Below are 19,202 nucleotides of genomic sequence, written 5' to 3'. Positions count from 1 at the left end.
TTCTCAAATTGTTTTTCATTTGGCTGGGTTCTAAAGTTAGTGTGCTTGATCTAATTTAAGTGCTTTTGGAAACAAATCAATCAGTGTGTACAAGAGGAGTTGTATAGAGGCGCTAACACAGATACACGAGTAGGGTTACTATTGCAGTTATTGCTGCAATAGTTCCCTGCAGTACCATAATCTGTGCTCCGTGTGTGATGTTTTTCTACTTAGTGATGGAGATAGAAAAAAATGGATTTTGACTTGAAGTATAAGTCTTGCTTTACACAGTGTAGTAAATTAAATCAAAGAAGGAAGCCAAGTTAGGCTCTGTAAATAGAGGCTCTTCCCTCTTCCAGACTCACCTTATCCTTTTACTCACTCTCATTTGAGCTAGAATTACCTTCTCCCTTGCAGACCTCAAGGCTACCCAGAGGTTTGAATGTAGCCCTCCTGCTACTTTGTAATGTTTTCTCTCAGGTCCTCTCCTCCACAGTAGCAAAAAGGAGGAAGCCAGGGTGGTGACTGTTCACGTTTAAGTTGCACTCCTGTTTCTACACTTTGTCTCTAGCACTTTCACTGTTGTGAATGTGTGTAACAGCTGAGGTCAACCTTCTGTCTGAGGTTTTCCCATCAGTTTTACCTGTGATACGTTAGGCTGGCCACACTAGCCTCATGACTGTCAATAAGTTGAAAGACCCTTGTGCTGTAAGTTTGTTTTCATGACAAACTGGATTATACGTCCTGATGCAAAGTTACAACATTTTTAATCAAAGCTGTATCCTGATTTTCAGCTGCATCTATCATGTAATAGATCTTTAGTTTTGTAGATAAAATGAAAATTACTTTTAGACACACCCTTCAGCCCTGCCCATAGTTTAAGTTTTACAACCATAGAAGAGCTCGGTCCAGCCTCCTAACCTCTACGCCTCTCTTGCGGACCTTAGAACGGCTACATGCCCCTTCATATCGCTGCCAAGAAGAACCAAATGGAAATTGGGACCACACTGCTGGAGTACGGTGCAGACACCAATGCAGTGACGCGGCAAGGCATCAGCCCAATTCACCTTGCAGCACAGGAGGGCAACGTGGATCTGGTGTCACTGCTGCTGACCAAGAACGCTAATGTCAACGTGTGCAACAAGGTAGAATCTGTCACATAGCTCTAGTATTTATACAGGAACTACTACAAATGTAATTAAGCTTACACATGTATATGGCCCACAATCCTTCTTACCCAGTAGACAAACACTTGTCATGATTTTTGCCATAACACATTAGACTTCTCAAACAAGTTTTCTGAAAAACACCCTACTTTTCATTCTTCTTCTGCACACCCACCCTAATAAATGTAATTGTGGATTTGCATGTTTTTCTCCTTTTTTCATATACAGAGCGGACTAACACCACTCCACTTAGCAGCTCAGGAGGACAAGGTCAATGTTGCTGAAGTCCTTCTCAATCATGGGGCTGATGTCAACCCACAAACAAAGGTACAGCTTTCTCAGATGACTTCTTGCACACATGGGAAAACTGTAAATACTTGAGTAGGCAGGTTTGCTGCATATTTATACTTTTTTAACTTCCATCAGTTAATTTGCTTTATGTGCTTATCCTGATTTTCCTCTTTAGCTTAACACGCTCATACACTCACTTGTCTGCCGACATCTCAGTTGCTGCATAAATAAAGGATTGTTACCTGAGTAGAAGGTGATCATGTTGTTATGGATGCAGCAAACACATTCATGCACATAATCACGTTCACTAAGAGCTGCAGTAGCTAAAGGTTGGGCTAACACAAGGTTATTTGTGGTGTGTTTGTGCTGACAGGACAGTTGTTTACAGCAAAGAGGTTATTCACCCACTGATCTCCATGATACACAAATACATAATTCATAGAGCAGATGAAATACGATGCAGTTTTAATTTAGGATTTAGAGAAATCCCATTATGTGAGAGGATTTATATATTTGCCTGGTAAATTTTACACTTAAAATATAAACTTTCCAAAATTCAGGCCAGCTCTCTAGTAAGCTGTGATGTAACAAATTATAGTCTGCAGTAGGCACTTGTGAGTAATTTTCCGTCCTGTTTTAATTGAATTGTCTGTGCCTCTTCTGCCATCATTTGTCATTCCAGATGGGTTACACTCCGCTGCATGTAGCTTGCCACTATGGAAATGCAAAGATGGCAAACTTCCTGCTGCACAACCATGCCAGAGTCAATGGCAAAACCAAGGTAGACACACAGAATCACACACATACAGTCTTGTATCGCTGAAGACCTTCCTGCAATCCTGCAGTGTATTTGCATCTTTCCTGGACAAACTGATTGTGTTTGTCTGGCTGTGCTTAGAACGGGTACACTCCTCTACACCAAGCTGCTCAGCAGGGCCACACCCACATCATCAACCTGCTGCTTCAGAACGGGGCCTCGGCCAACGAACTCACTGTGGTTAGTACGCAAACACACGGGCTAGACAGCAGAGCTTAAGTTTGAGGAAATACTGAATGCTTTTTTCCTTTCTGTGTGTAACTTCCTCTGTGTGTTTTTGTCACTGGTAAGAATGGGAACACTGCCCTATCCATTGCCCGCCGTCTTGGTTACATCTCTGTTGTTGACACTCTGAGGCCTGTGACTGATGAAAACTTGGCCACTATGGTAAGACACTGACTTCTTGTCAATGCCATCTCACATGCTTTAAGACATACAATCTTAAGACATATAATTACTTCATACATCAACTGATGGATATTTTGTGTAACTTGACAGCTGGGCAAAGATTCTGTGCTTCTTATTGAAAGGTTTTAATATATGTTTTCTTTTTTTGGGTGTGTGAGACTGTGTGATTTTTATTGATGATTCAGCTTCATTAGTTTAAATAATAAACTGACAGCTATCACATTTTAGCAAATTAACATGAGCAAATCTCATTTTCCAGACACTGAAGGGTAAACTTCTATGTTTTATTTTCTTAGCAGCCATTTATTTTTATTAGGGTATTAACTATGTGGAAATCAGCTTTGTCACTCTGTGATACTTTACATTTTCATGCAGTTTCTGGTTTTAATTGTTGGTGCATTAAAGGATTTTCTGATATGTAAGATTTCAGAGTTGATTCCAATGCTTTTTGGGCTCTGACATCAGGAAAAACAAGAATATCGGAACTAAAAGTTGTACAGTGCATTAGAAATAGTATCACTTTGGTTGTTTGTTGGATTAGGAAGGTTGTTTTTTGCTTAAAAGCGAACATTAGAAATAAGGTTTTTTATTTGTCTGTGAAACTACTAGTGTTTTCTTACCGAGCAGCTAGCTCATTGCCAAAAATAAACCGTGGCCGTGGACAGCCAGCAGCACACTGTAAGTGGAGTTAAGGTGTGAATACTGCAAATGAGCTTGCAAGTCAGTCTGTCACGCTGTGTCACATGTGTGAAGTTGTCCTGCTTAAGAGAAAGGGACGGCTCAGATTGGAGCTTAAGGATTCCCCTCGTATAGCCAACGTTACTAACAGCAATACTAACAGCTGACCCTAATGATCAGATGAGTGAGGTACAGAAAGACAGGCAGTGATGAAGAAGTGATGAAGAAGTGACAAGCGTGTGAGGGGGACAGTGAGTGAAGAGCCAGGAAAAGGGGTCATTGAGGATCCAGCACAATCAGCAGGAAAGTGTATTCGTCATAAATGCTTCAAACCACAGGAGTGTGAATAAAAGATCAAGGTCATCTCCTCACACCTCAGTGTGCCTGATCTATTATTCACCGTACACAGACCTCTGCTGTTGTTTCATGTTGCTCTTAAGCCTACATCTGCAGCCTTTGGAACATTTGCTGATCGCTTATCTGGGTCAAGATGGCCTTCAGAAATACAGTATGGCTACTTCTTGCTATGACAGGGCCTGGAGCCCAGTCTAAGGCCCAAATAAGGAAATATATGTGAAGCTTTCACTTTATTTGCAACTTATATCCTGAAGTTGACACCAGCTGACTACATTTATCAGAGCTTCAGCTGATAAAATATTTAAAGAGTGGGTAATAATCAAGATCATCTTTTCTTATGTTCCCTTTGCTGTCACGCATAAACTGACTTTCAAAATATCAACAACAATGTCACTATCAGTACTTTCTTTTAATATGTAGCAATGTGAAAGGCAGTGATTTCAAGTGATTATGTGACATATCATAATTTAAGAAAATCCATTTGTAACTGCTTAAAAAAACAGGTGAGGAATATATAATATATGTATTTTTTTTGAATTTCCAGAGTGCATCCGAAAAGCATAAAATCAATGTCCCTGAGACCATGAATGAATTCCTCGATATGTCAGATGATGAAGGTATGTAAAAAAATGTTTTTAAATTTTATCACTGAGGCCTAAAATCAATGAAAGTGCATAATTCCCATATACTGTGTGCTATGTGATGTCATTCTCATTAACGTGCATGTTTCACTGTATGTGTATCCAAAACACAGTCCAGGCCAATGTGCCAGAAACTCTCAGTGAGGAGTCTTTGTCAGATGTTGACGAAGGTATCGGTTTGAATCCTCTCTTCTATTTTTTGCTTCTTTTCCTTTAATACAACAGAGCTGCCTTGCCTAGAACTAACAGTGTCGCCTTTGCTGTACTGCTGTTCTGCTTTGCTGTTCATGGTAATGGGAACGTTTTCAAAGGAACTTACTCACTGACCAGAATACACACTGTCCACTCAAACTAAATGCTGTGGTTATTCTTTAGTTATTATGTTGTTAAGGCTCCATGGGTTGTGCATATATACTGTTTTATTGTATTTATTATCTTTCCTTAGTCTTTAATCATGCAGACAAACAATAAAGTCCAGCTGTAGCCATTTTATTTGACACAAAATTGTGTAGCTGTGAAAAAGTGAAAGCAAAATCAATGTGACACACATCAAAATGCAGAGTTGGAATATGAAGAGGCCGGCATACATCGTGTCAAATCATTTTTCAATGTATGTAAAATTCAAATTTCATAGTTTGCAGCAGAGTAACTGCTTCAGGACTGCAGGCCAATGTTCTGCCAAGTTTATGGTACAGAGGACCGTCCACTCAGTCCTCTGTCCTTTGTTTTGGAACTACACAGCCAAGATTCTTGCAAAATTGATGAGCTCGTTCACAGGCTGTTGCTCGGGGGATGTTGGTCAAGGGGTGTGGAGTTTCTGTGTGAGGCGATACAGCTAGAATCAACAAGTATACACGCATATCAGGTTTTAGGGGATGAGTTTGTTCTGAAGATCCTCACATAGGAAATATAGTGCCCATGACTTAATGTCCCCCACATAAACGGTTTATACCATGCATGTATTTCATCAGCGTTGTACTTCTGTGGCCTTGATAATCACTTTGCCCAATAGCACCACCAGACTGGCTTCAGACAGCAGTTGTATTCAGGTCTGCACTCCTTCATTTTCTATAGGATGCTGTTGTTTTGCTCTATGTGGGTTTGTGTTAAAGAAGTAGCAGGAGTAAATGGAGACTTTCTTCAACTTGTTTTAATCCTACATGAGGGAAGCCAATCCTATTAAGCTGCAGGCTGGAGTGACTCTAACAGCTCCCCGTGGTTGCTGTTGTGTGTGTGTGTTTTCTTGTGTGTTATTGTGACCTGCCTTATGACTTCTATACATGACTACAGCCACTAATCTATAGAGAATAACTTAAATCTTTGATTTTCTCTGTTAGCGTCATAGTATAGATTTCTATAATTCCTATGGCATTGGCCTGCAATAGTTTCATTACTGCAGTTAACCGTTGCTGCTTTGCTTGCATTCTCTTACTCTTGTGCAAGTTGTAGTCACTGTGTGCAACACAGAGACAGAAGAGCTAGACAGAGAAATGTTGCTCAAAAGATTAAAAATTGCAAAATTATGTGGTTATTTCGTCATTATTGTAGCCCCACTCCCACTTTGACACACAGCCAAACTCCCTCTAGGATTTCCATCACAGAGGAAGAATAAAACCTCAGTGAAAGTTTCAAATGCTGACGTTCCCAGGCATTTGCTCAAACGACCTGTCAGCTGACTGTGCTCTCCACAGAGCGGTAAACACTTCCACCGCGGCCCCTGTTGACACTCTTCAACTGGAGTTTGTTGTGGATGCTGCTGAGCCAGAGACGCACTGTCTCTCTCTCGCTTTAAATCCAATGAGATGAGCTTTTTTTTGAGCCGCCTGCAAGAGATTTAACCCCGGTGTGGCCACCGATGTCAGGTGGCTTAGACTTAGGCTGTTTTATGTTTCCTCGTGTCCTTTTTGTGCAACAAGGAGACGCAAAACTTGGAGAGGTTCTAATCTACATTATTTTCGCAACGAAAGCAGCAGGGATGTGCGCACGGGCAAAGAAACACGCAAGTTGGTTGGAGTGGAGTTAAGTGTTTGAGGTGACGAGAGGGCAGCTTTTTCCACCAGCACCAGAAGCATTGAATGGACTTCTTGATAGTCTTAAACTTTCTGCAGTTTTTACACCGTGGGCGTTTTGTGGCGTTTTAGAGAAACAGAAATTACCGCCGAAACACGAACAGAGCTGTAATCGATATGGCTGCGGTGGACAAAGGTAAGTCGCTCGGGGGGTTTAAAAGAAGTTTCAATAGCCGGTGCAATTACTAAGCCACAGAGAATTGATCGAGAGACAGAAAGTAAGAAAGTGAGAGTTACTGAGCGCCAATGTGAAATTGTCACTATAACATGTGGTTATTATTTTTTCCGTTTTTACTGATTTTACGTAGTTTTTATTGTGTGAATTATAATCAACATCCTTTTTATATTTGTGAACAGTTTTTGTTTTTTCTTCTTCTTAGAGGGACGGAAAAGGCAGGCTTTGTTTTTTTTTTGGTTTGTTTTTTGGGCGGGGGGATTCAGAATATGCTTTAAAATATAGGCTAGAACAGGAGGGTGTTTGTGTGTGTGTGTCGGGGTGTAAGTGGTGGAAAACTGAGCTTGAATGGGACTGCCACACTTTATTCTTAACAGCGAGCAGTCGATCCCTTTCCAGGTCTGTGAAGTCAGACAGAAATATCTGTGAAACGCAGGAAGTCGGATTATCCGCTCTGCCACAACAATAAAAGATATCGTTATGCGTTCAATAACACTTCATACGCTACATCCACATCATAAGATATGCATATTTCGCTTTCATTTTTATTGAGATTTGGAAACAGACAGGAAGCGATATTATAATCGATATTTCTCTGTCCCAGTGTTTTAAAATTAAGGTGCACAAGATTTCAAAATTATACTAAATACACAGAGATTATTTATTAGTTAAAATATTTCTTTAGTATAATTAAAATATTGCGATATGTCTTCGAAAATCTTGCATCTTTTATCAATTTCCTTGCTTCACCTGAGAGAACATGTTCACAGTATTCTTTGTAAGAGTAGCTGATGAACATTATAATTGTAATTTATGAAGTGTAAACATAGGGAGTAAACAGGTTTAATTTTTTTCTTTGTCTTTAGTTTTGACTAAAGATAATTTCATTTATAACCCTTCCACCACTGGTTTTATTTTGAAATCTGACACCGGAAACGCTGTCATCCCTTGTCCTCTTGCTTGACACTGGTGGTGGTGTGTGATCGGAGTGCGGCAGTATTGAAGGTAGGGGGAGGGGCTGCGGTGAAGGAGCAGAGTGTTGCAGGCAGGACAGAGCCGGACATGAGGGAGAAGGGGAAACACTGTAGCCGCCCCGGCGGCTTCATTGACCGGCGTGTCATCGTTCACCGGTCCGCCGATCGAGGTGCGGTGCGGTTATGCACTTTCTCCTTATTCTTTGCTTATTGTGCTGAGGCTTTGGTAGCTATAAAACCTTCTGCTTTGACTCTTCTGAAACGAGCTGCGTTTGATTTTACAGGAGAGCTCTAGATATACCGCAAAGTGTCTTTGCTGCTGCCTCTTTCTCTTTTAATATTAGTCTCGCCTCTAAAGTCCAGCATAGGCGCTGCTGAGTGTTCCAGCTTCATATTGTTGGTGTGCCACAAATGAAAAGAATAGACTGAAAGAAAGAAAAGTTGCAGTGAGATAGTCTGGGTTGATTTAACGGCAGAGGGATGCTGATAATTAGCCAAGGCCCTCTCTAAGTAGTCTAATCAAATAAAAAAGAGGCTGGTGTCGGCTTGTTTTTCTTTGCTGGGTGCCGCATCGTCTCTCTTGCCCTGATTAGCTTTTGAAGTTAACAGGAGGGTTTTCTGATTTCGTCCCTTCACTAGGTGAGGATGCAATGACTGGGGATACAGACAAATACCTGCGGCCTCAGGACCTCAAAGAGTTGGGGGATGACTCTCTCCCTCATGAGGGGTACATGGGTTTCAGCATAGGAGCCCGCTCAGCCAGGTAGGCACCTGCCATTTTTATATATATGCACATTAAAACTAATGATGTACTTCACAGTGTGACATCATCTTTGCGATATTTGCAGTGGTCACCCTAAATCCACAGATTTATAATGCCATAGTTGATATGACATATATTGTTCTTGTTGCTCTTGAATAGTTTAATGCACAGCCCCCTCCACCGAGCACACACACATGCATACATATGCAACATAAACACATATAGGCTCACACACAATAACACAGCATAATGGAAGTCACCAGAAAGCGCAGCTGGGAAGTTGCCATCTAATGATTCAACCTGACTAAATGATTCAGCGTTTTGCGTGACCCTGTTTGAAACTCGGGCAAAAAAAAATGTACAAAGAGCTAGCAAGCTTTGATACCTTTGATGCTCTGGGCGAACAGCTGCGTGTCGGTGTAGCTACACTTTCACATAGTGGACAAAGGATGTCGTGGAAAAATGGCAGGCGCCAATGAAAACAGCCCCACAGTGTGTATTGTAACCGCACTGACAGATGGCAGATGGCACTGTGATGGCTGGATTGATAAAAACAACATCACACTGACTGTGACAGGAAGCTGCTAACATCAGCAGGGCAAGGCAAACAAGGGAAACACTGGAGGGATTCCACGTGAACGACTTTGTTTTGATGGGCTGATCCTGGAAAAAGTTTTGACAGAGAGATAATACGTTGAATTATGCAAAATGTTAGTTTGAAAGAACTATTTTGTACAATGATACAGCGAGGAGCACATGCAAGCTTAAAAGCTGTGCTCACCTTTCTATTTCAGAGTTTTATTACATTATTATTACACTGACTTCTCCTTACAAATGATCAAGTCCTAGTTTCCATAGAACTTTCTTCCTCTGCAAACTACAGACACATATACTAAAATCTGCATATACATATACATACATTGCACATACACTTTGTTAAGCTGACTGTTTTTGCAGGAGTGCGGAAATGTATAAAATAATGTATTGATCAGTGAATGTGTGATGCTGAGCAAGTTCTTTTCTTTCCCTTACCTTTTCATTTATGACATTGACATTGCATGGTCTGCTTTTTGAGTGGGCTGGATACACGCAAACACCTTCTCATGTAAAACGGGAAAAATTCGCTCAACCTTGTCGTAGTGTGCCACCAAAAGCACAGCATCAATGTCACATCACGCTTGAACGTCTTCAAAATGCTTTGCTTTTCACTCTGCTATTTTGTTCTTTTTTTCTTGTTTTCTTGCATCCTGTCTCTCATTCTAGCCCTAGAATCAGGTAAGAAAAGAGTAGTAGTTGTGGTACCAGTAGTAGTAGGTAAAAGATCTGTGAATGGTGTCTCTTCCCTGTGACCCTGTGAACTACTTTTTAACCCCAATCCAACACTCATAAGACTCTAACTCAAACCACCAGTCATTCATTGGACATTGGTGTCATCCAGTGTTGGTGTTTCTCTGTTCGTGGTAGCGTATTTGACCCATTTGCTGTTACGTGTTGTATTTTTAGATCATCATCATCATCCCTCCACTTTTTAAATCATACCTCTTAGTGAAATCTGTGTCTATTGTTTTGATGTAGGTGTGCAAAAGAGACAGTTTTGCTGGACATAAGAAAATATAAGCAGCTGTTTTGCGGATCTTTCAGTTTTGAGTTGTGTGGAGTAATCTACTAATGTTTTGATGTGGCTTCTTCTTATGTGGCACCTTATATTTTTTTGGAGTGTCTCTGAGTGTAACTTCCAGGGATCGGACACATCATTGGATTAATAATTTGTTGACATAATTGGAGGTGTCCCACAAGTATTCGGCATGATTCCTGCTGTTCAATTCTGGTTTGCAGAGATGGAAACTTTGCATTCGAACACAGCAGCACTCACGTGGATATACTATGACTCAGTTGCCTACAGTTGCCTCTCTGAGTCCACAAAAATCCCTTCGACTCAGTGCTTAACTGGTTCATAGTTTGACATGCTAGATTGAAAATTTGAAGTAGATTTTATGAGTGACCACCCATAAAAATGAATGGAGTGGAAAGAGGAAAGGAGGTGTTAGAGCAGGGTCTGATTGATTAGAGGAAAGCAGTGGGATAGAGGCAAAGTTGAAAAAGTCTTTAGTTGAGTGGATGAACTGATAAACTTCACAGTATTGTTAAAGCATCGTGACTCAGGAAATGAGAAAGCAGAGAGAGAAGGAGATCATTATGGAGAAGGATGACACGCAGAAGTGAAAAGCTGACTACAGGGAGGACATAAAAGGGAATGAGCAAGAATGAAAACACAGAAGGAAAAGAAGAAGCGCTGATGTTTTTGGGGGGAGAATGAGAAAGAGGAGGAAGCTGTAAAAAACAAACATGTTCGGGGTGAGAACAGAGTAGGGGGGGGATAGCGCGGCGCTGCCTTGCCAGCGAGTCCATTCAGCCCGCACAGAGTTGCTTGGTAACTTCGATGCCGGGGTAGGCAGGCTCTGCTGAATAAAGGGCTTCTCTCTGTGCTGAATAGCGTGCCCACTCAAACACGCTGAGCTCTGCATTTTCTCCCCCTCACTCACCCACTCTCCCCCTTTTGCACTCACGCACGGCGCATCAATACACACATACAGTATACCCTCTGAGAAACGAAGGCAGAGTTTTCAGCTTTGTTCACAGCTGAAGCTGCGTATCCTACACAAACAACAACAACAACAACAACAACGCACCTTTCACGTATGATATTTAAGTGCTTCTTCGCACACACACAAAAATATATGTTTTAGGTAAGCGTTTAGTCACCGCACATCAAATGAATATTTCACATCTTCTGCAATGATCAAATCGCTGTAAAAGGAGCACAAGAAAGAAGCCCGAAATGAATCTGCAGCACTGCACTGAGCCGAAGAGGCAGCAAAAATAGGCACACATCACCACACACAGCCATAAAGCAGACTGCAGCAAGATAGATAGAAAAGACCTGCTTCCCTTCTTGTATTTTGCTCCTTTGAAACAGGTCTAGGTCAGCTAATCTTAGAATAAAGGAAGGTGAGCTTTTGAGCTTGAGTCGGATTTAAAAGTTGAAATATCTTTGAGTGAATCTTGTTCCTTTTCCTGTCATTGATGACGTCTGCACAGAATTGAACACTTTAAGCTCTTATCTGCCAACCAGGTGCATATAAGTACAGTCTGCTATTCTGTCATACGTCATCATTCAGGCAGACGTAGTTACACTAGTGCTCATGACAGACGTATAGACAGAGCTGTCTTTTTTCCTTTCAGGCCGCCTACTTCTCCTCTTCCTCTTTCCCTCTATCTCTTAATGCAAAAAACTGACCTCACTCTCATTTCCATCTCTGAATAACGTGCTGCAATATCTTATCCCTGTTCAAATGCAGACTCTTCTGCTTCTCTATTTTCCCCATATTACTTTTGGACTCTCTGTCCAGTAAGTGAAACCCCTGGAGGTTACATGTAGTAATGGATTCCTTGCTTTTTGTTTTATGCCGTGTCCCCCTGCCCGTCACTTGTTGTTGCCCGCGGCACTGGGTTGCATGGTAACATGTAGCCTCCGCTCCTTCAGTTCGGATAGGTCCAACACGCTCAACCGGAGCTCCTTTGCACGAGACAGTATGATGATTGAAGAGATTCTGGCTCCTACAAAAGACACGGTAAGTTTCCTTTCTTTCGACACTATTTCCAAGCCTTCTGTCACCTTCTATCCACATTTTCTTCTTTGCTTTTTGTTGTAATTGTTGTCTTTCCTGATTAAAACACAAATTGGATAGATTAAAGGCAGAATCAGAGTAGCTTCATTCATCTTGCACAAGGGTCATAACAGAAGAAGTGTTAATGCCATGCCTGCTTTTGCCAAAGTGCTGAGAGTGAGCATATAGCACCTTGATGAAAGCTTTATTCAAACCCATGAGCTTTGAGCCCCCCACCTCCAGCTTCCTGAGGGAAAACTGCAGTGCTCTGCAGCGCTCATCTGTCATTACGTTGTTTATGTTGGTCTGTAGCAATAAAAGAACCTGTAACTCTTTTCCTGAAATTATTGTTAATATTTGTTTCAGCATCACCCAAGATCCCAAACAAAACTTAACGATATTTTGTAGTTGTCTTGAATTAGAAAAGCAGATGTTTTGGAAATCATTTGACTATTTAACAACACTACTTTACTGTCTTATGTCAGAGAGCTTCCTGGTAAATTGGTGCTGTATTAACCTGTAAATATTATGTATATGAGATTATGTTTGCTTTGAATTATCTGCGTTTTGATGAGTGAAGTTTCAGTTACAGTCACCTATTGAATGTAGATGCTAGAATCAAGATGTATTCAAGGAGTCAAAATTGTTTTCCTCAGTGGAGCACAAATCCTGCAGTGAAGCACGGCACCATAAATTAATTTGTGTGGGCCATCTAGTACCTATAATGCGACTGCTGAACTGTTTTTCTTCTTCCCTAAGCTTCAGAGTGTCTGTAAAGACATTTCCTACTTGGTTGACCCACTCAATAAGGTATAAATGTCGTTGGATGTCTGACTCATTCGTCGGTTTTGTTATTTTTCATTCGCAGTGGTTCAGCTTCCATTTCTCTCAAGTTTTGCTTTTCCGTATATTTGTTTGTTTTGGGTCTTTGCCATAAGTCATTCCCATGCTCCTTTCAGTGTACGAGAGTTCCAAGATTCAGTGTTCACATCCTCCTTCTTTTATTAAAGCTGATCTTTAGTTTCAAGTTTCTCAGTCATCATAATTATATAGTATCATCTTTTATTTATGCGCCTCAAGTGCCTTTGTGTCCTGGCTGTTGTAAGACCATGGACAGTGATGGAAAACATTGGTGAAATAGAAGCTGTAAATGTAATCAGCCCATATCTATCATTGCAGTGAGTGATAATTTGTTCACTTTTTGTCATCTTGCACCTTGTTCCTTTTGTCTGGATCCATTAGTCAGTTTTGCAAATCTGCTGTCAGTTTTCTTTGTCATCCTTTTTCTTCTTAACCCATTCTTTACTTTCTGTGCTCTTTTCCGTGTCTTTGGATCTTCCTCAACCAGCACCTTGCTGTGACCAGAGATTACAGTTCGGAGTGTATGAGACGCTACAGCTGGACTCCTGACACTATGGATCACAGCCACAACACTGTGTCTAGTCCAATTCACTCTGGGTAAGAACAGCTGCACTCTCATCCAGCCTGGGAAGATGTTTCCCAGCATGCATACACTTACAGTACATGTGAAACGACACACATACTGCATGTGCATTCATATAACTATTTGCAGAAATCACACATTTTATATGCTTACTGCACGCAAATGTTTCACTGTCTTTTGCTCTCCCCCAAAGAGTCAATATTCAGCAAACTCTGCAGCACTGATGCAGACATGGTGCAGGGCTGTGGGATTTCTGCAGTGCTGCTACTGTACACATTACATTAAAGCAACAAGACACACTTCACCCTCTAAAACTCTTGAGTTCCCCCATGTTCACTGCCGTCATTCTATTTTTATCATTACGGAAACAAACCGCATACTTTGTGAGCTCATGGTACAGTGGCTCATGTGTTTCACTTAGATAAACCGATGCGTCTTTTACATACTTTGAATATACGACATCATAAAGTGTTAAGATCTGCTCAGAATAGAGCGTGCTGTCTTTGCACAGAACTTGCACATAACTGAAAATATCTTTGGTGTTACTGAGAATTTAAATAGTGGGATCTATCATTTTAAGTTTTGGATCTTTCTTTCTATTTATGACACATTATTTTACCTTCAAAGCGTGCCTGTTTATTTAAATATTACTGTGTTCATTGTCATTTTGTCCTCATTTTTTTGTCCTTATTTTTACTGCATCCCTTGTTTTTTCACCTTTTTAGTCTTCTTTCATCTCGAGTAGTCATTAGAGATCCCACCAGTGATTATGGAACTGCTACTAAAACTAGGTTCTGGGGGTTTGCCTCCTGCATTGTCTCCCATGTGTTTATTTTGCAGCTTCTCCTCCCCGCTCCCTCAGTATGACTCCAGGTGATGACTGAGTTTGCTGCTCTCACCCATGATGGCGCAGTGATGTCACTCGCTCCTCCACCTCTGTCTCCCTCTCATCTCGTCACTGTCTCTTCCCTCTCCCGTCTGTGCCTTTGTCATCTGTGTGGTCTGGTGTTTCATTTGCACTGCTTAGATCTTAGAAGTTTGTAGTCGACATGTTTGGGACTCCTTCTTTATTGTGCTATTCCTTACTCTCTCATTACACATAAAAAATAACACCTCAGTCTTCTGACAAAATATACAGGGATTTTACTGTTTGCAACATGCTTAGCAAGCAACACTTATGGGGAGAAAATTCAATGTGTGGCTTTAAATTAAAGCTGCACAGGCAGGTTTGTATGCCTACCCAAAACTTACTCCGTCTTCTTATTTGTGTAATTTGGTGTATTTGTGGGACGCCACAACGTGCTCTTGATTTGAAGAATACCGATCGTATCGACCCAAGTTGAAACATTAGTTCTGGTGTTTAATATTTGACCACTTAATGCTGCTTTACAGGGGCTGAATCTTTGGCACGTGCTCACTTACAGCCTCAGTCCTGGAAACTAAACTTTCTACAACTTCATTAGCAACCAGTTTAGTTTCACACAGTGTTTAGTTCCCTAAACTGAGGCAGGTGAAGGTGAGAACAGCCAAGTTTCAGAACTCAAAGCATCGTTTTTCTCCTCTCTATCGTCCTGTCTCTTCCTCTTTCTCTGTTTTTGTTACTTTCTGTCTTTTCCTTCACTTTATTTTGGTGTACGGTGATCACAGCATGGGAATCGTCCTCCCCACTTGTGTCCGTAGCTTTAGTCTATCTTTCTCTTTTGTCGTTGTTTTGTTTCCTACTCTGAAATGTTCTTCTTCATCTGGCAGGTTCTTGGTCAGTTTCATGGTGGATGCCCGTGGTGGTTCCATGAGGGGCAGCCGCCACAATGGCATGCGCATCATCATCCCTCCCAGGAAATGCACGGCACCCACACGTATTACTTGTCGCCTGGCTAAAAGACACAAACTGGCCTATCCTCCACCCATGGTAGAGGGTGAGGGGCTGGTCAGCCGACTGGTGGAGGTCGGACCTGCTGGGGCTCAGTTCCTTGGGTAGGTTTTGGGTTTTTTTGTAGTAGGCTAGGAGACAAATCAAAGGTTTTTTCTTCTTTCTTTCTTAGATTGTGCACCAATTTAACGAAGATTCTTATGCTCTGTTTCCTCAAAGTCCTGTGATTGTGGAGATCCCTCATTTTGGTTCAATGCGGGGGAAAGAGAGGGAGTTGATCGTGTTGAGGAGTGATAATGGTGACACGTGGAAGGAGCACCAGTCTGACATTAGACCAGAAGACCTCACAGAGCTGCTTTCTGGAATGGATGAAGGTAACAGGAAGGTTATTTGGTGTGCTCCACATTTTATCAACCATCGTTGGGCTTTTTTGTGTGGAGTTTGCATGTTCTGCATGGGTTCTCTCTGGGTACTCTGGCTTCCTCCTGGAGTCTCAAGACATGCAGTTAGTGGAGTTAGGTTAATTGGTGATTCTGAATTGGATGTAGGCATGAATGTGAGTGTGAATGGCTTTCTGACTGTCTGTGTTAGCCTGTCCTTGGTCTTGCCTACCTCTCAACCTATGACAGAACCCGGAAGTGGATGAGCAGAAGATGGATAGATATTTATTTGAAAAGCAAATTGCTTTTGGATGCATTGAGTTCCATGTACAGTGAACAGCTATCATCTGATTACTACGGCATAAAACTTTCTGCGTTCCTGTCTTTGTTTGCCAATGGAGATTAATTGAAAGAGCTCATAAAAATCTAATGATCACAGATGATTTGGTGCATTTCAGCCCAGTCCTATTTTTGCTTTTTTATGGGCTGATTACCTGTAAGCTGACAAAGCCTGCAGAAATACCATTGATCAACTCAAACTACAAATGGAAATTACACAAACAGATATACTGCATATCTGTTGCAAATATCTGTTTATGAGTGCAAAAGTACACAAACACATATATAAATATATATTTATGTGTGTGTGTGTGTGTGAAATTCTTCTTCTCATCTTGCAGAGATGGATAGTCCTGCCGAGTTGGAGAAGAAGCGTATTTGCCGCATCGTCACTGGAGATTTTCCACAGTATTTTGCTGTGGTGTCGCGGATTAAGCAGGAATCTAATCATATGGGTCCTGATGGAGGGGTACTTTCTAGCAGTACTGTTCCCATGGTCCAGGCCTCATTCCCCCCAGGAGCTCTCACCAAGAAGATCCGTGTTGGCCTGCAGGTACAGTAGGACTCCTAATGCCCACTTAAGTTTGGTCTGTATGATGACGGTGCACTGATTTGTTTCTTTACCTTACCATTCATTTTAACTGCTTAGATCCCTTAATTTGTTAGAATATTTTAAAATTGCCTGATTTGGCAGTAATCTGAGTTTAATGGCCAAATATTTTTTTCTGTACATCTTCCTGGCCTTCTGTTTAGGCCCAGCCTGTGCCAGATGACATGGTGAGGGCAGTCCTTGGCAACAGAGCCACCTTCAGCCCCATTGTCACTGTAGAGCCGAGGAGAAGAAAATTCCACAAGCCGATCACTATGACGATCCCTGTCCCACCTAGATCGGCAGAAGGCCATCCCATCGGCCATCGAGGCGAATCGGCACCCTGCCTGCGTCTCCTCTGCAGCATCACAGGCAAGCCGACCTGTGTATTAGTAGAGCATGACAATACTCTTGTGGTACCTCTATGCAAACAGCTTTTGCAGAATTAAAATTTATTTCCAAGATTCCTTAAAAGATATCTTGACAGTCATTACATTTCTTATTTTTGTTTTAAAATGTTTTTACTATTATATAGCACTGTGCAAAAGTCTTGAGCCACCCATCATCAATTCTGTTTTGCTTCCAAAAAACAGACTTTTTTAAAGTGTCTTGAGCAACAATTCTCAATTTTGAAGTTTTTCTTTGGAAATTGGCTATATTTTAATTAGTTTTCAGTCCAGTCCGTTTACCTTGGCATTTTCTGAGGATGTGTTGTGTTTGTCAAGCCACTTAACACTGCCCTAAATATGAATCATTTAAGTAGAGAAAAGGCACTTGGCAGGCCTAAAAAATGTCAAGCACTCATTCACAGTACTCAATATGTACAGACAAAATGAGGAGAGAGATTCAACAGTGAGTGTTTATGGCTATTTGTAAAACCTAGTGGAGGCTTTGTCATGGATTGGGGCTGTATTTCAGCCAGTGGTGTTGGGAATCCTGTCAAAATTGATGGAATTATGAATGCAGAAAGATTCACTATGCGATACCATCTTTTTGGGAGCATGAGATTGATCTTAAACACATCACCAATGCAGTAAAATCATACCTGATTAGACAAACACACAGTGGAACCCTCTCAGTCATGGATGGGTCTCCCCAGAGCCAGGACCACAACATTGTTGAAGCAGTGTGTGATTATTGGAACAAAGAGCAGCCAGCATCCAACGAAGAGCTTTGAATGTCCTTCAAGGATCCTGGAGAACTTTTCCTGAAAGCTAATTAAAGAAGAATAAAGGTGTTCATAACAAATACTGACTTTCAAGCTTATTAGAATTGTGAAAACTCTGTTTTTGCCTTATCTACTTTGTTTCCATTTACGTTTTCACATGTCAGTACACCTATTTTCCATTTTTCGAGGAATATATACAAAATGAAATAATAAACATAAGGAGTAGCTTTAGACTTTTGCACAGCACTGTACAAATCATTATGAGTCGAATAGTCTGATCAGTTCTACTATGATAGTAAAAAATGCAGAGCTAAGAAGATAAAAGAACAGCGATTACGTAAGCTAAAAACTGCCCATGCTGAAAAGGCAGTGAGCTAAATTTTTGTCCCTGTTTTTAATGCAGGAGGAACCTCCCCTGCGCAGTGGGAGGACATCACAGGAACCACACCACTGTCCTTTGTAACTGACTGCGTTTCCTTCACCACAAATGTTTCGGCCAGGTGAGACACACTCGTATGTTATACACACGGCAAATCAGAACTGGACCACTGCATATATAAATATACCGATGCCCAAGCTGTCAGTCAATCGTCATGAAATGATCTTGCTGACAAACAGACAGACAAACAAATGGCGCCCGTGTTATACCTCTGACTTGAATGATCTAAATCTCTCAATTTTGATTAATTGGACTAATTATGGAGTGAAACTGTTACATTTGTGGAGGGAGAATATAGTACATTGAGCCCTAGAAACAGGTGTAACTTTCTTTATTAATAATAAATAATAATGACTAGATGTATCAATAATAAAGGTAGTAGGTTAAAGTATGGTTGGTTCAGTGTATATTTATCAATATCAAATATCAGTGTATATTTTATATTTTCTGGAGACCTTGATAATAAAAGCAGTTAGTTGCAGGTCTAGTCTCACCTCAGTGGAAGTCCCAACAAGTAACCCAAGAGAGTTTAACTCTCTTCCAGAAAACATTGTTGTGAGCTTCAAAATATTGACAGTGTATTTGCAGAAGTCGGCAGTGAATGCCCAAATATACCACGAGATAAAAGCTCAAAAATGCAACCAGTTAGTTGACAGAATCCCGAGTTCCCCTCTGATAGAGTTACACTCAGTTACACATTTAACTGTGTGGTGCAAAGTCAGTAAACCACAGATTGTTGAGGTATGCTGTTAAACTGACCTCAGCAAGTGAACCTTTCAGTTACATCACGCAAAGTCATGATTTTCCATCCTAACTTGATTTAAATCATGCGGTGAGTGTGTAGCCTGATACTAACAGAGCACCCTTTGGTACTCTATAATTAGATTACTGCACAAATATCATGTGTCTTTTTGCATCCTTCAGAGAAATAGCCACATTTGTTTGATCACTTAGATTATTATTTAGAATGACTGTTATACACCTGTG

At 41.1% G+C, this 19,202-nt stretch overlaps 1 protein-coding gene across 22 annotated transcripts in view; it reads left to right on the top strand.

Moving 5' to 3' along the window:
• The window catches only part of LOC147316047 (ankyrin-3-like), a 118,012-nt gene that overhangs the window by 72,587 nt on the left and 26,223 nt on the right, over positions 1-19,202 (top strand). For 10 of the 22 annotated variants that reach the window (XM_086259202.1, XM_086259181.1, XM_086259189.1 and 7 more), the window contains 18 exons: positions 927-1,124; positions 1,374-1,472; positions 2,119-2,217; positions 2,335-2,433; positions 2,545-2,640; positions 4,241-4,313; positions 4,451-4,507; positions 8,195-8,318; positions 9,582-9,593; positions 11,848-11,950; positions 12,746-12,796; positions 13,335-13,444; positions 14,271-14,303; positions 15,180-15,404; positions 15,520-15,674; positions 16,361-16,572; positions 16,773-16,980; positions 18,180-18,276. In XM_086259202.1, coding sequence (XP_086115328.1) covers positions 927-1,124; positions 1,374-1,472; positions 2,119-2,217; positions 2,335-2,433; positions 2,545-2,640; positions 4,241-4,313; positions 4,451-4,507; positions 8,195-8,318; positions 9,582-9,593; positions 11,848-11,950; positions 12,746-12,796; positions 13,335-13,444; positions 14,271-14,303; positions 15,180-15,404; positions 15,520-15,674; positions 16,361-16,572; positions 16,773-16,980; positions 18,180-18,276 — 2,051 coding nt within the window. The remainder of the gene's footprint in view (positions 1-926; positions 1,125-1,373; positions 1,473-2,118; positions 2,218-2,334; positions 2,434-2,544; positions 2,641-4,240; positions 4,314-4,450; positions 4,508-8,194; positions 8,319-9,581; positions 9,594-11,847; positions 11,951-12,745; positions 12,797-13,334; positions 13,445-14,270; positions 14,304-15,179; positions 15,405-15,519; positions 15,675-16,360; positions 16,573-16,772; positions 16,981-18,179; positions 18,277-19,202) is intronic. The other 12 variants (XM_086259184.1, XM_086259183.1, XM_086259185.1 and 9 more) reach the window with 10 other exon arrangements.

The sequence above is a fragment of the Aulonocara sp. 'chitande type north' Nkhata Bay genome, linkage group LG13 (genome assembly GCF_057382095.1).
Source record: "Aulonocara sp. 'chitande type north' Nkhata Bay isolate Kocher_YH1m ecotype deep benthic linkage group LG13, A_spYH_male_GT1.1, whole genome shotgun sequence".
In the NCBI taxonomy this organism is placed as follows: Eukaryota; Metazoa; Chordata; class Actinopteri; order Cichliformes; family Cichlidae; genus Aulonocara; species Aulonocara sp. 'chitande type north' Nkhata Bay.
Note: the sequence above shows the minus strand (reverse complement) of the source record. Positions and strands in the feature narration are given on the sequence as shown.